Here is an 18,661-nt window from a genome sequence, read left to right as displayed (position 1 = left end):
CTCCAAACTTTTCACGTCAGTAAAATCGGGATCACACTGCGTCCCAGCACCAGCGCGCGCTGCACAAAGTCAGAGGTGATTCTTCCAGCCGTACTGGAAGTAACCAACTCGTCCATAAGTAACTCAATAGTACCATCAACCTGGAAACATGCAATGGTCAAAGTACTTATAAAAAAAAACAAATCTCAACCCAGGGGTATGGAGCAACTACCGGCCGGTCTCGCTCCTCCCCTTGACAAGCAGAATTCTGCAAAAACACATAAAAAAGACCCTCACTCACTTGCTGTACTCCCACAAAATCTTACACACCGACCCAGACAGGATTACTACCTAACCATGGCACAGAGACAGCTTTACTTACAGTCATGGAGGAATCATGTAAAGTGCTCGACCTCGCTGGCACAGCAGCAATCATCCTGCTTGATTTGAGTGCTGCATTTGAAACTGTAAATCATGGCATTCTACTAGATAGACTTAATGACGTGGGAGTGACAGTCAAAGCACTAGCATAGCTGGAGTAATTTCTAACATTCCAGTTATTTGAAGGTGGACATACCTCAAGAACAATCCCTCTTACCTGTGGGGTACCACAGGGCTCATCATTAAGCCTACCCTGTTCAATGTGTACCTGAGACCACTGGCTGAGATAGTCATTCCGTATGAGGTCCAGATAGTGACCTATGCAGATGCACTCAGCTAGTCGTAGCCCTAAATCAGCCTAAGAGTGTAGTTGACCTTGAATCATGCCTGGTAAAGGTGGCCACCTGGATGGACCAATCATATCTGAAGCTTAACGGGGAGAAGACAGTTAATGATCCTTAGCAATGTCACAAGATCCACTCCAAAACTGAACTGGCCTAACTGCCTGGTCCAGCCCCAAAACCCAAAGACAGGATCAAAAGCCTAGGAATCTGGCTAGACCGGTCAATAAAACTAGACCACCAAGCAGTCCCAAGTAGCAGCTACCATCTATGGAATAGTAAGACAATTAATGAAAATACTGCCCCTGCTCCCCGAGAACGCACGCAGAACTATGGTCAAGGCACTGATTCTACCTCGGCTGGACTAGTGTAACTCACTATATCAGGGCACCCCGAAGACCACTGCAAGGAAACTTCAGGTAATGCAGAATTGCGCGGCCAAGTTACTATACAACATCCCCAAAAACACTCAGCCAAACCAGCACTGAAAGCACTACATTGGCTACCCATTTCAGAACGCATAATATTCAAAGCACTCTGCATTGCGCACAAAACCCTTTCATCGACCATCTCGCAGCCTGAGATCGGCCAATCTTTTTTAAGTGAAGGTCCTTAAAAATCAGTAGAACTCGTTCAGGAGGACGAATGTTTGCATACAATGCAGCCATCATATGGCACACACTCCCAATCCAACTTAGATGAACGACCTACCTTCTGACGTTCAGAAAGCAACTAAAAACATGGCTCTTCCAGAAATTACAGTGAGACTGGTACCATCTTGTAATCTCGTCTAGTGCTGGGATGCCTAAGGGTAGCCATGCGCTCTATCAAGAATGAGTTAATAATATTGGCAAACGCCCCTCTTGACAACCAGGTATGCCCCAGGCTCGCTCCTGCTAAAGAAACCTGGTCTGTAGCGTAGCTGGACAAGTACGCCTGCAGTTGAATCTTCCACCTCTCTATTCTTGGTGGTGCTATTTATTTATTTGAAAAGTTTAATATAGCGCTGGCTAGACCCGGAGATATCAGAGCGCTTTACAGAAGGATCAGCGAGTTACAGGTAGCAAAATTACATCAGTTACAGGAGCCAAGTATAGACAAAGGAGGAAAACTGAGATTGCACAGAAATGAGAGTTAATAGCACGTGGCATAGCCAAAATAAACGTCTTAAGGGGAGTGACAAGTAGAGGGGGAATGTCCGGCTAGGTAGGTGACTGCTGAGGGGTGAACCAGAGCCATAATCCTCAATAGCTGTATAGGACAGCTCCACAGTGCATTGGCCAACGTTGCTCGGGCACCAAGATGAGTATATTTGAAATTTTTGGGAGTCTATATTGTCATTTTCCCAAGGGCTCTTCCTTTTTACTCTAGTTTAGTTTGATGTGCCCAGTTGGCTTACAATGGTTTTCCCAAATACCAGAAGCATGTAAACCTCTCTCTACGACCTACAATTCTGAAGATAAAGTGTAATGGGTACTAAGACCCAAACTACAAACCAGTATTTCTGCAGGTGCTGGTGGGCAATCGGTGGTTGTCCTCAGTTCTCTAGGTGCCCCTGCCCAAGAAGTCTATTTGTTTACGAAATAGAGGTTCCTGCAGATTGGTAACTCTGGGGAGCCACTATTTTGTTAATAAAATTCCCACCACCAGTGGCTCTCTTTTTGAACATCAACTATATGATGCTTTTTTTCTGTTCGTGAACGCTGTTTGCGTGCTCGGGGAGAAATATCTTGCGTACCCGCATTTTGAAAGTGTTAACAAGCAAAAAATTCTGCGAAGCCGCTGAATTTTTGGCAATTTCGCGTTTTCCGCAGATAGCAAATTTACCCAAATTCCGCAAGCGGAACGGAATTTACCACCCATGCCTACTCATTTCCTCATTCACTGTCCATCACATCCCAAGAACATTAGTCAAATGGACAATGGTCAGTCAGTCTTTGGGCTAATTTACCATTGCAAACTATAAATCTTCCCCTTTGTGGAATATTATTGCCAGTTCACCTTCAGTTGACAAACTCCCTCAGCTACTCCTGCCCCTTAATGCATCCAGGCACACAAAAAAACTGGGAAAATGGTTGTCATACTTTTTTTCTGCCTAGCACCTAGATTCAAGGAGCCCAGTGTGAAATTAACTCAAAAACGCACGTAGACTGCAGGGAACATAAGATCTCTGGACTCAGAGAAAACGTAATTGTTGTCACAGTGCCCAACTACACAAGCGCTTACAAGGCCGTCTGAACATTGTAATAAGCTCCGGAGAGGGATAGAATCCTTTTTTGTGTCCTTCAAAATATCACCCTAGAACAGTTATAATTAAGATGTATTCTTGAATATCGTTCTTTACCCTGAGTGTTGTCTCATAGACAAACATCAAACGACCAAAAGGTAGGAAATTAAGATATGATAGTATTAGTTAGTATTGGCCAGAAGTAGAGTCGCTATCGTGTGGATGGGACAAAGAGCACCCGAGACAGCACACTGGCAAAGATGTATTGGAGTGGTCTCTGGCGGAGAACACCCATATGAAACTCAGACTGATGACCCGTTGGACTGGAGAGACTTGTGTGACACACTCCTAGACCCGGAATCGAATATAGCCGAGATGGATAGCAGCAGCACTGATGACAGCAGGGGGCGTGGGGGGCGGTTTGTGGTTGCACTGGCAGGGGTCCTGCCTCAGTTGAGCCAAGGTGATAGTATGTAGCACTCATGCAGTGCGAGCATGGCTGCTTCCTGTGGGATACGGGCATCCCAGTGTACTCTGAAATATGTTGTAAAGCTAGAATTGAACTATGTTCACTTCGTCAAACCCATATGCATCACGGTTTGCTGATTTTTACTTTGTAATGTTCTACAAAACTGAAAAATAAAGGTTAAAAAAATTAGGATGTTTTAAATGAAGACATACATTTTTGCTAGTCAGTGACTTCTGAAACCTTGTTACATTTATCATTCTTTAATGGAGATTTAAAAACTCAAGCTGTAAATTAACCAAGCCTTGAATGCTCACCCTCTATATCTAAATGAATATATTTGCCAACAAATAACTAGTGCACAAATAGTCAAGGCATTTTAAGTCCAATTTGAAAAAAGCAAATTAATTTCTATTCAAAGGCAGCAAAGTCTTTCCTTTTTGGGCTGAATTTGTAGATAGTTTTGCGTTTCAATCAAATGCAGTCATGCTGACATGCTGACCTGCAGTTTTGAATGCACCTGCTCTTCATCTATTTCAATTGTTTGGTACCCACCTATATGAAGATCATCTGCGAATATCAGCCTGCTAAAGTTTAACAAATTGGCAACCTGACTTGCTCAGTGCTTCCAAAAATAAATTAGGGAAGCAGAGTACACAGACACTTGGCCTTTCAAGCAACTCCCCTCTTGACAAATTGGCTTGGATGGGAATTTATACAGCTCAAATCTAGCCCACAACAAAAGAGCAAAGCAAACAGATGAAAAGGAGCTACTGTGATTTCTTTAGAGATTATTCAGCTTTGATTGCGAAGAGAATTTAGTAGCAGAACCCTTTATAGAAGTACTAATAATAAGTCAAGCCTGCAACTATGTGTCTAATAGCAATGTATAGTGTGATTTACGTCTAAATCTGTTTCAGCAACATATGCAACACTCCAACATCTATACGGATTAGTAAAGCAATACACTGGGCACAACTCTATAGCCAGAGGAAATGCACTCAATTTGAATGTACTGCTTGACAGTGACCACTTTCTCCTTCATGCCCTACATTTCAGCTACTTTGAAGAGCCTAAAACAACAAACGTATTGTGCACCATCTACACCGAACAATAAGATGTCACAGTTACAAACTACACAACTACAATAATGATATGTCACCCACCAAACCTGCATCAGAGAAGTGTCACCCACCACACCTGCATCAGAGAAGTATATCACCTCAATCTACTGGTGCATAGGTGTTTGTTGACATCTCACAATCTCATTGGCATCTCTGTGCAGGCGTTTGCTTGTCTTTAAGATAAATCAAGGAACATGCTAAAATAAAGTCACCTGCTCAAACTGGATATATCCTCAAAAACCCAAATTACCAACTTTTCTATAGGAACTTTTAAAAATGATCTGTGATTCAGCACAACAAAGTGTGACCTACTACAGTGAGTGAGTCTTGAGGTCTCAAGATTGAGCCAAAGGATGAGCATTGGTAGTGTGACAATTGCTAAAGCATAAAATGAAGAAAAAAAATGTCAAATGGAAATATGGAACTACATTTTGTCATGCTCCAACTCCTTTCAGCAACTGTACTTTTATTCTACCATTTTAATTATACAATCAATTAAACAACAAGAACATACCTTGGCAGATTTTCCAGTTCGAGGCTTTAGAGCTATCAAGTCATCATCTTCAGGTAAGGCAACCTGATTAAACAAAATACAAGTCAAATTTTACACGTGTCTTCCAAAATTAAAAAAACTATTACTTAAAAAGAAAAAGTCATTTATTTATAACCATTCCTTATTCCAAAACAACACTTTCTTTACTCAAAAAAATGAACAGAAAATACTTTGTTGTAACAAAAGTCATATACAACAGGGCTACTGGGATTATATGGCATGGAAGAACCAAATTATGCGACCATGTTTACTAAAGTATGTATTAACTCCTACCGTGCTAGTGACTGAACCACTCAGTCACGGGCACGCTGTGCTCATGACAGAGTGCTTCCGGCACGCCGCGGCCGCTCCGCCCACACGGCACTGATTCCACGCCTGTGTGGGCGAATTAGTGAGTGGGCGGGGCCGTGACGGAACCACTCCGTCATAAGCACAGCGCGCCCAAGGCTCGTGACGGAGTGGTTCCGTCACAGGCATGGCAGCGCCGTGCAACCCATCCCAGCGCCGCGGCGGAATCACCGCTGCGGCCAAGAGGTTAAGAATGGGTAAATATGCTGCGCAATGTGACACATTCTGTGATAGTATTACTGGATAATTTTTACTTTTTTCACACTAACACTGTCTGAACAAAGGTTTCCGCTAATTAGTACCAGTATAACAGCCAAACACAGTAATAGGCAACTGGAAGATGGCCAGCTAACATTTGGTTAAGGCCTTCCATTGGGAGACAACACAGGTCACAATTTACAAAAAATACTGTGACCTGTTTGAGTTAGAAACACATTTTTGTTAAAATCTGCAGATCATGCATTAGATAATGGAATATGTGGCAATTGCAGCAAATCCATAATTATGCAATTCAGCTGCTGCAGCGAATTTTGCATAATTCCACTGGCCTATCTATAAGGCTTGTTAAAACGTGGTAGAACTTGAACAGCTGCAACTTTAATTAAAGTGCTCTGCATTCTTATTGAGCTGTCCATTAACACAGTAAAAGTCTGCTGTCAGAGCACCACCCACAGGCGAAGCTCAACTTCATTGATGGTGGCTACTGACCCATTTTCCTAGGATATGAAAAGACAGGTGGTAGCGGCAGCAATTCTAGGAGTACTACAGTGTTGAATTGCGAGACCACACAACTCTTGCATATTTGAAATTTAACTAGTTCAGAAACAACCATTGGCAGAGTCACAAGGTTTTAGCTTTGGAATCTACTTGTTTTCCAAATGGTTTTCAGCATAGCTAGGGAAAAAAAAAACACAAATGTGTCACGGCTACCTGCCCACTTCGCACACCTACAAAATGACAGATGCTTTTTCCTTTAACTACTGATCTGAGTTGGATTGATATATATAAAAAAAAGAAATGTATTAACTTTTTTTCATGCAGGCAGAGTGGAAGTAATAAAGGGGAGGTGGAAGCAATACTGAGGGCGTGGGAGGGGAAAGCAACATGTAGGGCACAGTGTGAAGAAAAGCAATTGGACGAGAGGAAGAGCAACGTTGGGCTAGGAGAGAAACAAATGGGAAAGAGAGCAACGTGGATTTGGGAGGGAGTAGCAGGACACTGATGTGAAACCACAGCGGGCAATGACCATTCCTCCGTGGGAGCGGAGGAGCGTCAACCCCCACAGTGCTACCCAGAAAGCGATAATGATAAAATGGTAATCAAATGAATTTATTACTGTTTTATTTTTTGCTCTCTGCCAGCAAATTGAATGCGAGGGCAGGGCGGGCCGGTGCGTCACTGCTGCCAATGATTGGCAGCAGTTGGGAGTGGCCACTTAAGTTTGTATTGCGCAGGTTGGTTTGGCTGACAACCTTGCTACAGCCAAACCAACATGCACAATTCAACCCTCTCCAACCAGACTTACTTGGACAGTTGTTTTGGAGAGCAGTCACTGACCTACAGTGCCTTTAGGAGCATAGAGCATGCCCACTCCAACCAATGAAGAAGCTTTAGTCATGCTGCGTAACAGTATGAGAACGCCGCCTTGATTGGATGAGAGAGATGGCTGTTAGCTTTGCGCTCTGAGGAAATGCTGCAGAACAAGTAGGACGTGCTGCAGAACATCAAGCGGCATTGTAAGGTAAGTGATTTTTTTTTAACGGGAATATTTATATTATTGCGTATATTATTATGTGTTTTGCGCCCCTCTGATGTGATTTACCACCAACCGCCACGGACTGTGGGGTGGAAGCACACAACGATAAGATCATCATAAAGGGAGGTAGGGTAGTAGCACAAGAGTGAGAGCTGAGAGAGAAGAAACACACTAGGCAGCTGGAAAACAGATACACAATCATTGAGTGCTTTAGACAAATGAAAAACATAGGTCTCTAAAAGCGAGCAGAGGAAGGAGAGAAGCCAGAAATTCAAAGAGAAGGCAAAGAGGCTATGCTTCATGAGAGGGACATGCACAAGATAGACAAGGCAAGCCACTGAATAAAAAGCAAAGCAAATAAAATTAACAGTTAAGTGAACCAATTATTCGTAATGGTCAGTCTGTAAACCCCTCTATGGTCTAGCTAACCCTATATTATATCTTTCTCAACTAAACAGCTTGCACTGTCTGGCAGGCTCAACCTAAAAGCTTTATTTCAAATAATTTGGATATGCTCTTTAGCTACAGAACTACTCATCGCACTAATCAATAGACACATTCAGAACCAACAACAGAATTCCGCAATGCTTACCTCGTGTACACAGCCTTCTACTGTTTCCACAGCTTGCACTTTTATTCTTGGCATCAGATCTGCTAGGCTGCAGGAATAAACACATCATTTGAATAAGCAGACAACCCGTCATCCTCCACCAAATTCTGCTTGATTTTCCAGCCTGTCTCCAGGTGACCATTTCTCATACCATCAAGCACCACACGAGCACACAATTAGAACATCTTAACCTTTGGAATACCCGATGCAAGATAAAATAAAGCTTCACGTTGGCAGTGTATGCAAAGCACGCATACAATTTGGCTTATTTTGGAAATAAATGGTCCAATACCATACATCTTCATATTTGACTTCCAGTAAAGCTAGCAGCAGTAACCCTTAGCAAACAGCATCCAATTCAAAAAATCTATTAAGACTCTACAAAAATTAAAACTAATTGCTTTTGTCAATAATATGAAAATTCATCCATACTTTACGTCTTCTGAGGTTGCATCCAGTTTCTGTTTTTTCCCAAAAATGACATCTTCACTGTCCAGTTCAACATCTCGCTTGTTTTTGACAGATGTTCCAATAGGAGTTGGCTGGGGTCTTCCATCAGGTCGTTTTCTGTACATGACAGATAAAAAGTGGCATCTATAAACAACTGTGTGTGTCAGACAGCACATTCATAGAAACAAAAATACTTTAAATCAAGAATGTTTTGTCATATTTGCTCTCCTTCTCCAATAAGAGTTTCAAAGTACCTAGCTTTTTCTGTCTACATAAGGTCTTCTCTCAGTGTTAATAAATGAGGAAGGGAGTTAGAGGATTATTAGCTAGGCTCGCCCTCCAAGAAATAGGTCAAACAAAGAAGGTTTCTGTTTCCAGATACCTAAGAGCCTTGCTAGAAAAACAGCCAGCACACACTGGGGTTGACTGTGAGAATTATGTTTAATGTATATAAAAAGGAAAAATTGTTCCTTTTTTAGGTGTCCCCTCACTCACCGGGGTTGCCCCACGGTGACATGCTTCATCATTGGGGCCATCCCAGTCCTCTACGGGCTGGGGCGTGCTACGACTTGCGAAGTTACGTAGGAGCACTTTTATGGACTATGTGTGGTGCATGTGTATTTGTGGGGAGTGGACTATGTGATGTGGGTTAAAAATACCTGCCCAGTAGGTTTTCAATAAACTTTATTCTGACCTCTAGGTGGTAATATTAAAAACTGGGAGGGGAGATAGGCTGCCCTAAACTCAATGTGTCCAGATGTACCTATCAACTCCTAAGTCGACATGTTTCGTGCATACCCCAAGCACTTCTTCGGGACTGCACAGGGACCAGCCCTGTGTTCGCCACTCCTTAGCTCTTTCAATGAGATATTATAGAAAAAGACTTTCAACTGCAGCAAACTCTACTAAGTGCATGCAATAATACCTACGTATTTTGTTCCAAAAAACACGTGGTTCTTTTCAAGAGACCTAACTGGGCCCCATGGAGTCGGAGGGGTATCGGTATCCTAGCAACTTTGTGCTCCGGTTACCTCCTGCATTCTTTAAATTTCATTTTATCAATCCAATGACAGAAAGTAGACCTTTGCATGGCGCATTGGCTTACCAGACTGGGAAGCTGAGATCTTTCCTTGGAAGTATGTTAGAGTGTATCTTGTGTGGATACGGTTTAGAACTGATGTCCACGAGCCAGAAAACGAATTACTTCACTCCAATTACATCAACAAGTTACTCCTTTTGAGTGAGGGTGAGCAGTAAAGTCTAACTTCCGAAGGTGGAGGCGAGTTACAGGTTTAAGTTGACACCAAAAACAATACCAACATGGGGCGAGTGCAAATGGAAATGACTTGGTGAATGAATAGTAAAGATCAAGACAGAGAAAGCTCAAAGCTTATATGCACTATATTTCTCTGCACTGACCCCAGGGCCATGGTCATCCTATGGGGCTTTGTTTCTTGACAGCACTCAGGAGTCTTTAGCAAAAGGCTTTCTTCAGCAATCGAGGGAGGGTATGTGGTCATATGCAAGGGTGTGCGTAGTTCGCGAAGTAGCGCAAAGTGAACTGCGAGCTACGCATAGCACTACACAAACTGCGTAGTAGCATGTTCAACTGTGCAAGATGTCGTTTTCAATGATTGCACAGTGCGGACAAGCACCCGGCACTGTGCAATCATTGAAAACAGCATCTTGCACAGTACGAGCTGTACTTTTCTGCTGCTCAAGTAGATTTTTACTTTAGCTGCAGCTTTATCAACGCGGACTGGTAGTTTCTCATTGCGAGCGGTCGCGAGCATTACCGACCACTCGCAATGAGAAACATTACCTCCCCGTGTTGAGAATCTCACCGGGAGGTTTATTTTCCATGCTCGCAATCGGCAACTTGATGTTGCAGATCGCGAACAAGGAAAAAGTCTCGCAAGGATGTCATTTTGCTTGCTTGCGGTCGCCAACTTGACGTTGAGGACTGAGAGCAAGCAAAAAATGACCGCTGCACTACGCTAGTTCGCATTGTGCTACGTGCAGTTCGCGTAGTGCGAAGTTGCGCAAACTACGCAAGCGTAGCGTAGTGCTTTGCCCAGGGTTAGTCATGTTACGTAGGTGCATGACCTTTGGGTACAAATACAGTGCAAGGTGAGGCTTGGATGTAAGACTAGCTTTCAGTATCACACTGGATACATCAGAGGGTTAAAGCATCAATGGCTAAGCTTCCAACTTGGAAGGCAAAAATAAAGGCTGTTACCCCAAAAGTGTTGAAACAAAATAAACAAAACCAGCAGCAAATAGCAGTGGCATCACTCAGGTCAACTGAGCTTTCTGGAAGATCCAGGATAAAGTCAGCAGTGAACCGGAATCTGTCCACTGAGATCTGGTAATGGACTTGGTCCCAAAAGTTACTGGTTTCTGTGAATGGATGAATGTAGTATAATAAGCCAGTAGAAACTGCTTAGTCCCAATAGCTCCTTAAACCTTTAGGTGTTTGTGTCTTGGATACATACTAGTGGTGGTCAAGATTTCAAAGTGTTAGTAGCTCCCATATGACTGGGCGCATCCACAGGAGTCACTGCTGGCACCAGTCCCAACTGTGACCTGATTATACTTGACCACAACTTAAATCAATACCTCTGATACCATACAGGCAAAAAGGATGGTTCAAACAGTTATGGCGCCAGGGAGGACTTCTCCAACCAAAAGAACTAGGCCGCTCCAGAGTTTTGAAAACAGACTGCCTCCTGGTCATTCCAGCTTTGAGGGTGGGGAATACAGGCCGTTCATGGGATTGTGTAGCTCACCCTTATAAGGAAGAACGTGATGAAGCTCCATGAGCCTGCTGTCTTTTTTTGGTTGCTTCTCCTGTCCAGGTGTACTGACAAGATTTTATGTTTCCTATGTGACCTCAAGGGCATCAAGTTCCTCCCACATGGCTTTTTCAAGCAGCAAGCCACTAACAGATCTTTCTTATTTCAGGTCAGCTTCCATTACCAAACACAATCCAGCTCCTCATACGAAGAAAATTGGCAGAATTTCCAGACCATGGGGCAGTATAGGGAGAGTAGCAATCTGGCAGTGGTTTTACTCATACTCTGTTCAGATGTGAAGACCTCTTCACTGTTCAGCCAAGCAACAACATACAAAATGTGAGGGGCTGGGAGGCGTTAATGGTATGTCACATACGCTCCCTAACGGAACACCAAATTGTGAAACGTGACATTTCAGAGACCAGAGATAAACTGATTAGTGTGATAGTCCAAATTTATATAGTATGAGCTATAATGTAATTGGCTCACGGGATAGCAAGGAAGATATTATTTCAGGGACAAGAATCTTCATTCATCACGTTAGCATGTTGAATCATTCGATTCTGTCCCACACAAGGAGGGCGATGCAATGCTTAGGAGGCTCCTCAATGGGGGCTCTGGATCTTTTTACGGTCTGTGTGGAGTGCTTGTGTAACCATGATATAACAGAGGTAGTGTCAAAGAGATTAGAGAAATAAAATTGTCTATAGCTCCCAACAGGACTTTTATTTATGGGAACTAGAAATCTGTGGCAAGATTAAAAGCACAGAGGCAGTTGTACCTGAGGTGTTCTTTGATCGCACTCCTAGGGTCGTGTTGTTTTGAGCTCCATTGCCTCATATGGTCAAGCAGAGTTTCTTGAGGAAGTTTTGGTTGAACCCTACTATACACGATCAATGCCTAAACCTACAGTGATGCAATTATTCTGATGCATACCATACATGTGCCGTACCAGATAAGGCCAACCTACTTTTGGTAACTTACGTTACCCAAGCAAAATACCGGTCCTGGAATAAAATATAAATCGCACCTACATATTACTTTAAGTGCAAACTTATTATCGGTTTTAGAGTGTTGTCTCTTTCATATGAGGACGATTCTACTCATTCCAACATCATCGAGCACAAAGATGTGAGCAGGCACATGCCTTTTACTCAATCCTTGCCAAGCAAATAAACTGAGTTTGATGTGTTACCAACAAGGAAATCTCAACAACAAGGTAGTCTTACCACCGTTTATTAGAAACCTATCTGTGCCCTCCACCCTCCAGAAGTTACGCCCCCATGGACATGAGGTGACCCTTTAATAAAAAACCAAAAAAGAGGGGGTGCGGGAAAAAATAATTGCATGTGTTTTTTTTTTATTTCTTTTTTTAACACAGTGTACAGAACTTGCAAGACAAGCATTGACACTCTATAATCCCGACAGGGCGTGTGAGCCAAACATTCGATAAAAAAGATAAACTTATATTAACACTATACATCGACTGACAACTTTCTTATTTATACATACAGCGTGAAATTTACTGTCCAGACATGCCGAGGTATGATGGGAGTTGGGCTACAACTCTCCCGCGAGACCCATCAGTCATCTGGTCGTGCGCCTGTGTCAGTCTCGTTAGTGTCAGCCTGCCCGCGAGACCCATCAGTCATCTGGTCGTGCGCCTGTGTCAGTCTCGTTAGTGTCAGCCTGCCCCAGAAGGTACGTCTGAAGGGGGAACATATATCGCGTGGGCGGTAAGAGCTCAGCCTAGGTGTGTAATTGATCCTGATAGAATACAAGGTCATTCAGCCAGTCTTTAAATTTAGGCGCCCTTCCTCTACACCATCTACAGGCGACACGTCGTTTAGCTAGCAAGAGTGCCAAGGAGACATATCACCGCATTGGAGCAGTCAGGGCACCGGTATACCAAAGGAGTGATACTAGGGGACCATCAGGAACAAGCAGTCGGTGTCTCACAGGTGAAGGCCCATCAGTTGTGCAGGTGTATAATAGAGGCGATGTAAGTATTTATAGTGAATGATGCACAGCCTACTGCTAGCAGATAGGTTACGAGTCGGTTGACTACTGGTCGTTCAAGAGGGGAGAGCCAAGTTCTTCCTCCCACTGCACCATGGACAGGGGGTGGGTGGGGTTGGTCATGTATGCGGCCTGTTTGGGTGTTGCGGTACAGCATCGATAAGGGTGTGGGGTAGCTTGCTGAAGGAGAGCATGCAGAGGGGGTCACAGATTTACATTTACGGTGGGGGGCTCATGCAGGAAACACGGGGTTTAATCTCTGTCTTGTCGCAGGCGGATGTAGAAAATGAGTTCCAAGGAGGTAGGTGGGGTGTCATTAACCTATATCTCACCTCAAGTTCGAATAGGAAGTTTCCGGAGGAGTTGGCGGCAGCCTCCCTCCTGCGTGACCGGGATGTCGAGTCTGCCATGGAGGGGCAGCAGGGGGCAGTATAATGTAGGCACGTGGAGGCGTCGGGCTAGGTCTCGCCAGGCCCTGGTGGTGCAGTCCACTGTGGTAGAGGCTAGATGTCTAGGGATGGCAGGAGAGCTTAAAAAGGCGGAGCATGGGGTCGGGGTCATGTATACGTCCTAAAAAGCAAGGTGGGACATGTAAGGAGGGGGGGGGGGTGTCACCCAATATGCTGCGGAGGGGGCCTGCGCCCAGCTGTAGTATAATTCTAAGTCTGGGATTTCAAACCCTCCAGCGCTGAAGGGTCGAGTTAGGCTATTCCAATGTAGTCTAGGTTACTTCCCACCCCAGAGGAGCCAGATGAGTTGAGTTTTTAGGGCTTTGCAAAAATGTCTACTGGGGGTATATGGGATATTCGTGAATAAATAAAGTAATTTAGGCAGAATTATCTTTATAAGCAAGGTTCTCACAGCGAGCGAGATTGGCATGGGATCCATCTGGTTATTTTATCAGTAATAAGATTTAGTGCGGGCCCATAATTTAGCTGCCATCAAATCGTTACGGTTGCCCGGTTACTATAATTCCTAGGTAGGTAACTGTGCCGTAGCACCATGCAAGGGGGTAGTCAGACATGAATTGTGTGGTGGCGTATGCAAGGGGAACAATCTGGGATTTCCCCCAGTTTATGTTGACGCCAGAGGTGTCCGAAGAAGATGAGGAGCCTTAAAATGGGGTTGAGGCGGTCTTCTGGGTTGCAGAGGTATAAAGTAATGTCATTGGCGTATAGAGAAATTAATATTTACCTCCTAGGGAAATTAAGGGCATGTTCGCGGTAAAGTTGGTGGATTTTGGCGGCCAGGGTCTCAATCGGCAGGGAAAATAGGAGAGGGGGGGGGGCACCCCTTTGGCGGCCAGGGGCTCAATCGCCAGGGCAAATAGGAGGGGGGGGGGCGATGGGCACCCCTGCGTGGTGCCTCTGGCTATCGAGGAGGAGGATCATCTGGTGCCATTAACCACCACGCTGGCCCATAGGCCTGTATATAGGAGGTGGATCAACCCCAGAAACGGAGCGGGAAAACCCATGGGTTATGTATGAAGGCCAAATAGTCCCATTCCAAGAAGTCAAATGCCTTGGTGGCGTCAAGGAAGACAGCCACTGCATTTGTGTCGGGGTCAATGTCATGTAAAACAGCGAACAGGGTGCGAAGGTTGTGAGAAGTTCCTCCACTGGGAACAAATCCAGACTGGTCAGAGAGGACAAGGGCAGTCATGAGAGGGCTAATACGGTTTGCTATCAGTTATGCAAAATTTGTTACATCAACATTAATGAGGGAAAGGGGTCTATATGACTTTCATTGCAGCACCGGCTTCCCAGGTTTCAGGAGGGATATTATAAGTGCCTCTCGCATGTCTGGGGGAGGATGCCCGACTCGCGGGCCTCTTCATATAATTGTTGCAAAGCAGGAATGAGTATGGCACGGAATGTGTCATAAAATTCGGTCATGGGATAGTTTGGGCCCGGCCAGACTGCAAATGCATAATAGCAGCAATAATCTCTTCATCTTCATGATGTGAGAAGAAATTCTCGTGGAGTGTCCCCAAGCCAGCCAATCGCGGTGTCTTGAAAGAATGGGGTGAAGTCAACACGTTGTGTCCTGTGCGAAGTGTATAGGGCGCTGCAAAAGCGTCAGAAAGTGGCAGCTCTGTCAGAAGTGTTCCTGTGCAAGTGACAGTCATCGTCAATGATTTCGAAGATGGCGTTGGAGAGCCAGGCCGGGCGAACAAGGACTGCGAGCGCTTTGCCTGGTCTCTCTACCTCCCCATAATGATGGGCTATGGGTATTTCCCTCTAAACTTGCATTCACTATCGGCTGTCTACTGATATTCCGTAAGACTCTCAGACCTTATTGCAACTCTGGATTGGGGGAGGTTTGCATTTGTGTTTCGACATGTTTAAGTTTTGTTTTCAGCTTGCGGAGTGTGGTGCGAATGTCCCTAAGAATGCCCCCACTTTTGGCAATGCAAATTCCATGCACGGTGACTTTAAAAGCCTCCCACATAGTGGAAAATTGTGTGACTGAGTGCTCATTGCGGAGGATGAAACCGATCATTTCTTGCTCAAGTTCGGACTTGAACACATGGTCCAACAGTGCATGCGTGGGGAATCACCAGCACAAGTATGGCGAGTCTGCATGGGGGGTGAACGAGCGTGAGAAACACCGGCGAGTGGTCAGAGTAGGTGCGTGGGAGGTGAAGGGTCTGGGACAGCACGGAGTCAGCCCCTTAGAGAGCCAAATATCAATCCATGGAAGTATTGCATTTTTTTTTGGTTGATCTACTGTGCGTGCAACGTCGTTGTTTGTCGGGTCATCTTTAAGTGGCAGAGAACAAAACACCCCCCCCCCCCGCCCCACCCACATTAACAGCCCAAACCTGCAGTGGAGTTTCCTCCCCCCGACCCCAAAATCCTGTGTGTCAACTTCCCAACAGGGGAGGGTAAATAGACAGTGAGCATACTAAGTCGAAACAGTGTAGGAGTTTCCTAAAGGGTGGAGACTAAAGGGCGAACCAGGGACACCTTGCGATAGCGAGGGTGCTCCGGGAGTAGGAGAGAGTCCGATCATGCCAATTGGCCTGTGGAAGTGGGAAAAGTTTGAGAGGCACTGTGGCATCAGCCATCATAGTTTATGGTGCAGTTCGTAGTACCAGGCTCTACATTTCCAGCGATAGGTTGATTGGGCCCACTGCTTTATCAGTCTCCAAGAAGGTCGCGCAGAGTCTCATCATGTCTGTAGGTCTGTGATGGTGGTATAAAGTGTGAAAAGATGTGTAAAGTTAGTTCAAAAGGCCAAATACAAATTGTGCGGTAGTTCCTGATATAGGGCTTCGTATTTCTAGTGGTGATCTGAGAAGACCAATGGCGGAGTCTTATTAAGTGGAGGTCTCTCCAAAGAGCGGTACAGCCATCATTCTACATATGAAGTGTCTCCAGCGTCAACAGGAGGTTTGGAGGGGGAGTTGCAGTCCCCTTGTCGCCTGGGCAGTGACTTCAGGAAGTCATGGACATGTTTGGGATTAGTGAAGAAGTTTTGCTTCCCCTGGTGTGCGACTGAGGGGTGCGGGAAAGAGCATGGAATAGGCAATTTTCATTTGTTGTAGTTTTTTCTTGGCTGAGAGGAACTTTCAGCGCACCTTTTGAACGGCCATGGTGAAGTCCGGATAAGGTGATATTTCTATAACCTCAAAGCGCACCTGCCCTGTTCCCTGGACAGTCAAAGAGCAACATCACGATCCCAATAATCAAGCAGTCTCACTATGATGGGGCGAGGAGGGGCTCCAGGAACGGGCCGGGAAGCCAGCCAACAATGTGCCCACTCGAACAATGAGGACTGGCGAGAATGCCTCCTGCCCGAAAAGTGTAAATAAAATGCGCTCCAGGTATTCCTCCATTTTTCCTGTGGCGGTCGACTCTGGCACTACAAGGATACACACATAGTTGCGCCTAAAACGAGATACGAGATCTTAATTTTTTTGCAGCTATTACTTTTAAGATATTCTCCATGTCGAGCGTTTTGCCTGTGGCCGTGGTGGAGGTGTCTTCCAGATCGGAGATGAGGCACTCAGTTTCTTTGATGCATTTATCATGCCGCTCAACTTTGCGCGAAAGGTTGTCCAGGTGTGCGTTCCTAGTGTCCATTTTAGCCTCTAAGGAGGTCAAGCTGGATTGCACCACTAGAGGTTCCTTCGAATCCTCTGTGAAGGTGGGGGGTACAGAAACCGGTGACAATAAGTGCTTTCTGCAGTGGGCAGGAGGGTGCCAGGCAGTGAAAAGGACCCTGATAATCACAGAGTACAGAGTGTCGGCCACACCGGCCCTCCAGCAGGATGGGAGCTGTGTAGGAAATGACTGGTTAGGCCTGTGGCATTGGCTGAAGATCTGTCAGCAGCAGAGAGATGAACGCCTGATAAGGAGGGGAAGCAGAACGTATGGTATGGCCTCAGTCCCTTATAATTGTGCGCAATTATCTCAGGCCCCTTCGCAGGTCTGATGAAGCGTGACGGTGCGGGTCTAAGGAGTCAGAGAGTGATCGCGGCTCAGTAGGAGATCCAGATGATGCCAGAGCACACGTCACTAGCCAGCAGCAGGGCCAGAGTATGGAGGTCAAAGCACCGCAACAGGCGCAGGCCAAGAGGTGGTTAAAGGTTTGTGGGGGGCTTGGTTGATCGCATGACAATGGAGCATGGAGGTAAGGGCCCGCATCGGGTCCGGGTGAGTCTCCGGCAGCAGCAATGAGACCAGAGTCAGCAGCTTAGTCCTCCCATCAGGCCACCGGTTCGGGACCGTGGGCTGGAGAGTAGCAGTATAGTGGGGCTGATCAGCTGCAATGAGGAGGGAGGGCAGGTGTTAGTAGGCCCCAGGGCCGGAAAGCAGAGAGTGCTGTGGGGAGAGGCCTTACCAGAGGGCAACAGGCCGGGGAACAACGTGAAAAGCGGGTGCCTCTGCGATGTCCAGTGTAGCGCACCACACAAGCGGATGCGAGCTAGAGGTGTCAGTAGCCGCTCCGGGAACACGCAGGCGCATAGCCCGCCCAGTCGGTGGGAGCATTCTTGCAGCAATGTAGGCAGGCGGGGGCCGGGCAGGTGCAAGACAAATGGACGAGCCCGGTTTTAATGGTGAGAGTTGCGTTGGCCACTCCCGCCCCTTAGCAGGTCGAGAGCAGCACAGGGAGTGCCTGGTGAGGTCTGGAGCAAGGGCTGAGATGATGGTAACAGCGGCCGTAGGCTGAGCGTCGGGCGGAGTGGGGTGGAGCCTCTGGGGGCATCGTACTCACCAAGCAGGCAAAGCGGGAGGCTGCTGGCCGTGTGATAGAAGCGGCAGGTGTGGAACGCTACCCCAGATAGGCAGGTAGATTAGGGCCCCGCCAACGCAAGGCTCGTTGCGTTGATGTCCCAAGCAGCTGGCCAGGTGTGCCTGAGTTTCAACCAAGTGGTCGGGCTATGAAGGCCTCCCGGTGCGCTGGAGAGCGTTCAGCAGAGGCGTAGGCCCAGTGGAGGCCTCCGGATCTGTGCAGCTAGTGGCAGAACTGACAGGCGATGGCGGTCACCATCTTAGGCAACTAGGACCGGAGATTGGAAATGCAGTTTGTAGTCACATAAAAGGAGCTTGTTGGCTATATTTGCGGCATCAGGCAAGGTTCGCCAACCAAATTATGGCGTTTGT

The 18,661-nt window shown here is 46.0% G+C and overlaps 1 protein-coding gene across 1 annotated transcript in view; it reads right to left on the bottom strand.

Moving 5' to 3' along the window:
• Nucleotides 1–18,661, bottom strand: part of MTREX (Mtr4 exosome RNA helicase) — a 751,215-nt gene that overhangs the window by 698,073 nt on the left and 34,481 nt on the right. The window contains exons 2-4 of the mRNA XM_086960637.1: nt 8,218–8,352; nt 7,768–7,834; nt 5,033–5,095 (exon numbers count right to left, since the gene is read on the bottom strand). Of these exons, the coding sequence (XP_086816763.1) occupies nt 5,033–5,095; nt 7,768–7,834; nt 8,218–8,352 (265 nt within the window). The remainder of the gene's footprint in view (nt 1–5,032; nt 5,096–7,767; nt 7,835–8,217; nt 8,353–18,661) is intronic.

Source organism: Lissotriton vulgaris, chromosome 3_1, assembly GCF_964263255.1.
Source record: "Lissotriton vulgaris chromosome 3_1, aLisVul1.2, whole genome shotgun sequence".
Lineage (NCBI taxonomy): Eukaryota > Metazoa > Chordata > Amphibia > Caudata > Salamandridae > Lissotriton > Lissotriton vulgaris.
The sequence above is the reverse complement of the archived record's forward strand: the minus strand, read 5'-3'. Positions and strand labels throughout refer to the sequence as shown.